This window comes from Taudactylus pleione, unplaced genomic scaffold, assembly GCF_031769625.1.
Source record: "Taudactylus pleione unplaced genomic scaffold, aTauple2 ptg000129l, whole genome shotgun sequence".
Classification (NCBI taxonomy): Eukaryota; Metazoa; Chordata; class Amphibia; order Anura; family Myobatrachidae; genus Taudactylus; species Taudactylus pleione.
In genome coordinates, this window is record NW_028284531.1 from 18,018,102 (window position 1) to 18,027,412 (window position 9,311).

Here is a 9,311-nt window from a genome sequence, read left to right on the forward strand (position 1 = left end):
AGACTACGTGTCCCTAAAATGTGTCACACAGCACTGGATCCAGCTTCTCTGTCTGAAAGGGCCAGTTACATGGCTGATATGAATGCCAACTTTTCCATATACAGTTCTAAAACATCGTATGAGATGGGTTTAGAGAGGGAATTGTCTGAACTTAAACTAAAAAAAAATTTGCATTTCTACCTGTTAAACTCAAAATCCCAGCGCTATTCAGCGCGCTGTTTAGTCCGACTAATGATTTCTTCTCGCACCCTCCTGAGGGTGCGAGGAGAAATCCGACTAAAGTGCCGGCCGCGAGGCTGATTTCCAGCTGAGCATGGCGCTAACAGCCTTGTGGCCGGCGCTTTAGTCAGAAAATGATGGTTCTCATGACTAAACACCCAGGTCAAGCCGTGAGAATCGGCATTCTCCAACTTAACTGCTTCCCATTAAAGTAAACATCGTGGTGAATTGAATAACTCTGGGATCTCCCTCCCCAGCTGTTATTGAACTCCATGTGGATTGAATCGCCCCCTTTGTGATTTATGACCGTGAGTACTGTGCCTATGTTTGTGGTAGGGGCATTGGGTCCTACCACTGATGAGAGTATACCTAACCCGTCTCTAAGTATAGCTAGTGCCCAGACGAGTTAGGGCTTTATTTTATGTTTTTCTTTTTCTGCACAATAAACTAGCTTTGGCTAAATTCACGGAAACCCTAGGCTGGTGTGTGGTTTCCTGGCTGCTGTGTGTTTGGAAGTGCCCATATACCCCAAAAGAGGGCACCCATAACTTGATCTTATCACAATATATATAGATCTATGTATAATAGAGAGCTATAAATAAAATATAGGAACTTGTCAGATATTTGCTCACTTTATGCAGGAGTTGGGATTATTTGACACACCATGGTTGGTATGCTATGTGCCTTTTTCTTGGTTTCATAGATGTGTAAAGCTGAGCTATCTGTATCATGTATATTTTTCACCCATTTATATTCTATTTAGATTTTACAGCCTTCAACTTTATATTTATTCATAACCTAATGTGACTACTCTCGCCACTTTGTCATTGCAGTCTGTCCACTGGTTACAGATCCTTCAGGCTTTGCTCCTCAGCGAGAACATAGAACTTCAGCACCGCGGCTCCATCATTGTCTTGAACATGATGAGTGAAGACAAGGAGCTGGCGGAGAAGCTGATGGAGAGTGAAATGTTTGAGATCCTCACTGTTCTGTCAAAGAATGAGAAGGAAGAAAAGAAACGACCAGTGGCTCAAGCTGCGCAAGAGTGTTTAACCAAAGCTGTTGAGTATGGCTTAATCAAGCCCATCGTTTCTGCACAATCTGACTGAGGAAGTTCTGTAGTGTTCAGAGAGAGAGCATTGATGGTGGTTTACTCTTCTAACATCCTGAGCTACTCACAAATCTCCCCCTCCCCAAAAGTCTGTGTACCCTAAAAGATGTGCTACACCAAATCACATCATGCCTAGAGTGCTCCATACAGTTCCAGATGGGAGAGTGTAGTCCCAAAACAATCAGTAATCAAGACAAAGCAGTTGACTTGGACAATCTGAAAATCCATTTGGCTGATGATGAATGTATTCCAAGGTGTTGACATTGGTTCTATTAAGCAGTCATTTGGCAGGAGGGCTTAATAAGTTGATCATTCCATTTTGGTCTCCCAACAGGTGAACATCGTTAAGTTACCATGAAGACATGGGTCAACATGTCGACATTCTCAATGCCGACTGTTAGAGATGGGCTGCAGGGGGATGTTAGGTACTTCGGGGAGGGTTGGGGATAATACTCATCGAAACTGCTGCTCTGTCAGAGGTTTGCCCTGAAAGTGACAGTCACATGACCATCAGGACCCAGAAGCCACGCTGGAGCTGCTGCAGCTGTCAGAATAAGGTAGATGACCGCTATACCACCAGGGACGTTGGATTGACATTCTATCTTGTCGACATATCCTCAGTGTAGACCTGATGAATGTCGACATGCTGACGGTTGACATGCTGCATGCCGATATTTTAACCTTGTTGACATTCTCATATCGAACTGATGCTCGTTGACATGATACCTGTCAACCTAAATTACCACACCCTGGTGAACTGAGCCTTGCTGCAGTCTAGTGCTGTCCACTGATTGGGTGATTCCTTGAATTAATTACAGAATATGCAGTTGCATATGGTTTCAGTACAATAAAGAGAAAAACATATTAGAAATCTCTGATCCCATAACATACCAGACTCATGATTGTACTCTACATATTCAAATGTTGTTCCAAAAAGATCATTTGAACTCTTAAGCCTTAATACTTAAAGCACTACACATCTTTGGTCATTCTCGCTGGGCGCATGTTGGCGCTTATGACCTGAGTATATGGCCTTACTGAAATGTTCTTTTTGAGCTTGAACTTTTTAATATTTTTCCCTCTAAATTATTCCGAATTGGAACATTCACCTAATTTATTAGCAGCAATTTCCTGGCACGTGAGAGCAGTTCATGCCACTGTGTCAGTAATAGCAGTAATGTCGGGGGCTGTGCTTTTAGTTTCTAGAAAATAATCTAGAGACACAACTTTTGAGTAATTCTAGGTTAATGATTAATCACATTCCAGACATTATGCTGACCAAGTTCATTAACTAGTCCTAACTGCGTTTATGTATAATTGTGTAGAAGTCTATTTATGTAATGTTTACCTACAAGGCAAAGTCCTATCCACTCCCAGGTAGTGATCTTGGAGGGGGGTCTTCCCTGTTGCCCTCTTTCTCCCCTCTCTGTGCCATAACAGAGTCCCAGGTTGGTACCAGGAGCCAGCTTGGTTGAGCCTCTATTGGTAGCATTCACATTGAGCACTGCATGCATAACAAGGCTGGAATGCTGAGTGCTTCTGAGAAGCCCTAAAGCTAATGAGATGGAAGTTTGGGCCGAATGTAGAGCGAATCAATCTTGTAAGTTACTGTTTGTTCCCGGTCATATGTGATCCATTAATGTTGGTCTCTGTTACTATGCAAAGTCTCCAATGGTGAATAAAAAGGGAAAAGTAGTACTTTTTTTTTTTAAAGGGTAAGAGTAGTACTATTGGAGAAGTTAGGAGTGATGTGTTAGTAGGTGGGGCATTAGCCTAATCCCATTATCTTCACCAGGGCCCTGGTGTTCTAGCATTGGCACTGCCCAGCCTTACCTTTAAAATTAGCTTGAGGTCCGTGGAGGCATGCCACAGAAACTGCTGTCAATGTTAGCTCTGAATGGCAATCTGTAAGGATCAAAAAATAATCCCCAACAGTTTTGATACATAATTTCTCCTTAAATAACTAGTTAGCAAGTGTACTTGTGAGGCCCACAATGAAGCTAAATGCACATTATATTGCTGCGTTAGTAGTGATGTGCGGTGAGGTGAGACAGAGCTTTTCCTGTCATACTTAGGTATACTCCAGAGTTTTAACTATAAAGCTTATAAGAAAAATGTAAAAACCATATTATAAATCTTTATATTATTCCTTATCAAAACTCACCAAAATTCCAGCACTTTATACTACTGCACCCTCGGGTTCATATATGTGCCTGTATATCTGGCTCTGATACTAGCCAGTGCCTCCACAGCCATTTACCTCCCGTCACTGTGTGTTAGAATTTGATGCCTTTCTATAACTTCTGTGCTCTTTGCACCTGAACTATTGCCAGTGCATTGGAGATGTAGGAAGGGATTGATACAAAGCCAGAATATTTAATGCAAACTCTTTCAGGTACTGTAAGAATTGTAAATCAGATCATGAGCTACTTCTTGGGAGCATTACATTGTGTAACAACATATTATTTACCACATGCACAATATATGAACAAGCCACATATTGTACACATTACACCAGATATTTTTAATATGCTGATGTTGCCACACTGTTAATTTATTTTCTGTGCTCAGATGCAGATGGACGTGGAAGAGTCACCTGGGCTTGACCACGACCTATAAAGCCAAGAGTGACTGCTGTCTTGTGGCTGGACTGTCATTAGTTTGGCTGTGTTTGGGACAGTCAAGTTATTTGCGATATTTGTTTTTCTCTGTGGCCTAGTGTATGGTTCTCTTCAATGATCTGTTTCATCTATGCATGTGGAGTTTGTATGTTCTCCCCATGTTTGCATGGGTTTCCTCCAGGTGCTCTGATTTCCTCCCATACTCCAAGCACATACAGGTAGATTAATTTGCTGCTGGAAAAATAAAAATCATTCCTAGTGTGTATGTATGTCCTTTGTGGTAGGGAACATAGATTTAACAGGGGAGTTTATGCAAGGAAGCAAAAAAAAACTATTTTTGGGGGGCACTCTTTGATATGATTGTAGAATTCAAATATAACTTTTTATTGTATATAGTTGGCAAATAAAAAAAACCCTCTTTGAATGTCTATAGACCGAATGGGTCACCACTAAATTAAGTAGTATATATTGAGGAGTTTAAAAGTTGAATATAGAACTGCTCTATAAATACTTGTCTTTTCAGAGGAGAGCTGTCTGGTCTATAGATATTCTCGGAGTGATTTCTTCATCCCTTCCAGCAAAAAAAAATATTTTTTTTGCCAACTATTTTTTATAATATACAATTATTAAGTTATATTTTAATTCCTCTACCATACAAGTTGGAGGATACTTCTGTATTGATTGTGGGTTAGAGAGGCATGCACTAAAACAGGGATGGGTAACCTCAGGCCCGGGGGCCATATAAGGCCCCCGGAATCATTTGGTCTGGCTCTCTGAGCTTTTTTCTACTATCCTCATCTGGCTAGAAGGGTGCCTAGAATGGCCAGAATGTATGCAGCAGTGCCACCTGGAGCGTCCTTAGGATGCTTCAGACTGTCACACCGCTGCCCTTATGGCTCCCCAAAGCATCCTCAGGATGCTTCGGGCATTGCTGTAATCACCGGCGATTGTGGCCCCGCCCCTGTGTGACATCACACGGAGGGCGTGGCCTCCACCCGGCCCGCAAATAATGTTATACATATCAAAATGGCCCTCGGCAGAAAAAAGGTTCCCCACCCCTGCACTAAAAGGTTATGAAAACTAGCTCTGTCCCTCTAACCCCTCCCATCTCCACCAGATCTCATTTATACCTTTTTAGTGCCTGGGAGTAAGGCATGTTTTAGCTAGTTACAGTTTTTAAATCTACAATCATTTCAAAGAGTCCCCCCACCTCCCATTTTTTTTTTTATATTTCTTCTTTGTTTTTTGCTTCCTTGCATAAACTCCCGTTAAGTCAGAAACTATAAACCCTGGGGAGCACCACCAACTTCTCCTATCCCACCTTTATATATAGTGTTAACACATTATTTGTAAACTGATAAATTGTGTGACAAGGATATCCATTTGGTGCAGGGTCATTCCATTTTCCTATAGGGGAACATAGATTGGTAAGCTCAACTGGTGATGTGAAAGACTGAAATATCCTTTGTAAAGCTGCGGAATCTGGGCCTGATTCAGAGCCGGACGCTATTTGCGGTCGTTCGTTCAGAAAAAAGGGGTGTCTATTCAAATGAACCGTTCGCTCTTTGCGGTCTGTTCACGCCTCTATGTCTGAACGAGCGAACAAAACTTGCGGTCGTAATTTTGAAATAAACGCCCCCTGGCCGCTCGCATCATACGTCATGTCCGCTATTTATTAATCGAGTACATCGAACGGCGTCTGAACTGCTCGCTATTCTTGTGGTTGGTTTTTCCTACCGCAATGTTGCGAGCAGTTCTGACTTAAAAATAACCCAGTGACGTGGGCAATGACGCTGCTTTATTAATTATGCACACCCTTAAAACGCCCGTTTTGACCTTTAAGCACGCTGCGTTCTGATCTCCACTCCCCGTTTTCAAGCACCTTCCCCTGTTACCACCCACATACGCCTCCTCCTGTCACTCAAAATAGCAGGCATTCGCTATTTAGCGAGCACACGATTTTCGGCCGCACTGACTGGTTCGCGCATGCGTATTACAATCCGTACGCATGCGCAGATGTGCAAACATCGCTCGGAACGAGCGAACGGCTGCTTATGAGCGGCTCTAAATGAGACCCTCTGTGTGCACTATATAAAATGTTAATAAATAATGACTGGTATTATTATTATCCTTTATTTATATGGTGCCACAAGGGTTCTGCAGACCCCAACAAAGTACATAAACAGTTGAGCAGTACAACAGAACAGTGACTTACAGTACAAGACATTGCAGGACAAGTACATGATATATAAACATTGCTGCAATAGCGGTCTTATCACTCCAATGAGTAGCAGGGTGGCAAAAGTCAAGTGTTTGTTGCTGTTGTAAGGAATATGGAGTAAAAAATAGTATAAGTAAGGGCATGAAAAGCACATAGGGGGAAGAGGGCCCTGCTCGTGAGAGCTTACATTCTAAAGGTATAAGTGATGTATAACTTTTACATGAGTGACTGCAATAATTGAGTGACTTTTGGATTTCCGACATGCTGTATGAACAGACCATTTGGTTAAGTGCCCTTAAGTGTGTGACCAGCATAGGCAGAAAAATGCACAGTATTGTTGGCTGGAAGTGCAATCAGTGTACCCAGAAATTGTACTGTGTGGTGATTTTCCCTATGGCTAATCCCATTTTCCAGTGGCCTGCTTTCAGAAGCACTGGATATATGATCTATATACACATTCCATTTCTTTTGCTTTATCTTACTGTGTTCACGGACCTCATCAGCTATCACTTGCACTTTATTTTATTCATTGTTCATTCTTTATTTGTAATGTTCATCCATGCACTGTTATTATCTTTCATACCAAGCTAATCACTGGTTTGTGGATTATTCTGGTAAATAAAAAATCACAAATCGGTCACAAAGAACTTGTATTTGTTTTTATTATGATTAAAAAGTAAAATGGTGTCCAAGCTTCCAGTATGTAAGTCCCAAGTACAGCACTAACCACTGCATAATATATGACATGCAAACTCAAAGATCACACCATACCTCATAACTGAAACGGATGCTTCAGACCCCTTACCAACAATTTTGAAACTGGAGCCACAATCATTGCCCTATACTATTGATGCAATGCCTTCTGCTCTTTCCAGATCCACTTTATACAGAAAAGCAAAATTTTATTTCTAAGTGCAAACAAGACTATCCCAGCGTCCCCTCACACTCATTGTTAATTAAGATGTAAATTAGGTTATGTAGAGCAGCATTTTAGGAGAACATTTTAATTGAAAAAAGTGGGTGGTAAAGTGTTAATAAGGGAGACTCGTCCACTCTTTCCATCCAGCTCCTCAATCCTGCAAAAGTAGATGCAGGTTGATCATCTTGGTGTAGTTACAAAACCCAGAACGTGTGTATGTTTATCTACGCATGAGTTTTCTAAAAATGTAGTTTTGACTAAGTCAGCTCAGCATGTACAGTATGTGTGAGGGGTGCTGAGCTGAATTCTGTGAGGGGTGCTATGTGAGCTGGCCCGGTGATGGGTGTTGCTGACTCAGCTGCTGCTGTGATCTGTGCTGCTGGGAGAGGTGTGCTAACATGCTGTGTGGGTGCTGGGAGTGGGTTGCTAACATGCTGTGCTGGGAGTGGGGTGCTGAAATGCTGTGCTGGGAGATGGGTGTTGGGTATGGGATGCTGATATGCTGTCTGGGAGATGGGTGCTGGGTGAGGGGCTCTGAAATGCTGTGCCTGGATGGGTGCTGACATGCTGTGCTGAGAGTGGTGCTGTGCTGGGAGAGGGGTGCTGACCTGCTGTGCTGGGAGAGGGATGCTGTGCAGTGAGGGGAGATCGGGTGCTGTGAGGGGAGAATATGCCCTATAGAATGTAGACGTGCTACACTAATGAGAGAAGATAACAGGAGGCTCTGTAATAGCAGACAGCTGAAGGGGAGGCTGTCACAGAGAGAGGAACATCAAGAACATGAAAATTGAGTGCCCTGGAGAGGACAGAAGAATAGAGTTGAAGAAAAAAGGTGTTTTATTATAAATGTTTTTAACACAAGAAAAGATGCTGAGCTGGAGAGACATGAGGGGTATTTGGTGAATTTTGGAAATCTAAAGAGATTTCCTTAAATACAGGGTAGCTCCCCAATTGACAAAGAAGGCTGCATTTTAAGTGAAATGTCCCCATACTCCAGCTCTACTGGAAGATTGAATACCCATGTGTTTTTTTTATTAGTTGCTGTTTTTTAAAGTATGGGACAAAGGCTTTTTTTTTTTTTTTTTCAGCAAAAACCTGTCGATGCTGTGGGAGATGCATTCCTGTAACGTTTGTGGCGCTGGCCTGTTATAGCCTAGGATACAAACCTACAGGCATTTGTTTTAACCACCTGTGGTACCGCAGTCAATTTGATTTAACCACCTGTGCTCAACCATGGATATCTCTAAAACCTGAACTGTTGGGGAGCCTTGAGGGCTGCGTTTGGGATCCTCTGTCATAGGCCTAATGCCAAAAGAAGTACAAGCATTTCTGTACCATGTTACATTTCAGGAAATATGAAATATTTCTCCATCACGTAAAACATCCAGTTCCATTCATTTATATTTAGATGTCCTACTTATTTCTTCTACCTTTGTAGATTACTTCAGTTTATCAAGTAGTGCTGCAACTTCTGTTTCTGTGGAGCTCCATTTTATGTATTGATTAAACTTCAATTGCAAAGCAGAATATTACTAATTTACTGAAATGATTAGAGGTACTGATGTCTGTGTGGTATAAGAGAGAGACAGTAATTAGATAGACAAGGGTCCATATTCAATGCAGTGGTAGCCCATAGGCTACAGCAGCTAATGCCAACTTCAGATGGCGTTCGCTGCGGGGGACAATATCTGGAATGCATCGCATTCCGGATATTGGTGAATCTAGCAGCATTGCATCCCCCATAGCAGAGCCCTATCTATACTTTTTGGTGCCCCCTTTTTTTCAAATAGGAACACACCCAAAAAAGGGGCATGGCCTCATGGGGAAGGGCCAGGGAAGAGATAGAGGAGGTCAGGAGATGCTGGGGATAAAATAAGAGGAAGCTACAAGTGAGAATGATGATAAACAGAAAATTGACAGGCCCAAACAGCGCCCCCTTGACCTGTGGTGCCCTGTGCCATGGCACAGGTCGCACTACTCTAGTTACGGCCCTGCCCCATAGAAACCTAAGGGGGAGGCGGCTACCTGTGGGAATGGAGGGATCATAGCAGGTATCGGCCTCCTTAATACATCAGAGGGATTCTTAATATTTGAGGTAAACCCCCGAAATGAGTGTTTTCGGGGATTTTACAGCAAATATTCAATGATAAATGGCAGGGCCATAACTAGGGTAGTGCGACCTGTGCCTAGGCACAGGGCAGGGGGCACTGTCTGGGCCTG

The 9,311-nt window shown here is 42.5% G+C and overlaps 1 protein-coding gene across 3 annotated transcripts in view; it reads left to right on the forward strand.

Annotated features, from left to right (window-relative positions):
• UNC45A (unc-45 myosin chaperone A) overlaps positions 1-6,805 on the forward strand; it is a 41,102-nt gene extending 34,297 nt beyond the window's left edge. For all 3 annotated transcript variants that reach the window (XM_088472912.1, XM_088472911.1, XM_088472913.1), the window contains one exon: positions 1,053-6,805. In XM_088472912.1, coding sequence (XP_088329038.1) covers positions 1,053-1,328 — 276 coding nt within the window. In that variant the 3' untranslated portion in view covers positions 1,329-6,805. The remainder of the gene's footprint in view (positions 1-1,052) is intronic.
• The last annotated feature ends 2,506 nt before the right edge of the window (positions 6,806-9,311 follow it).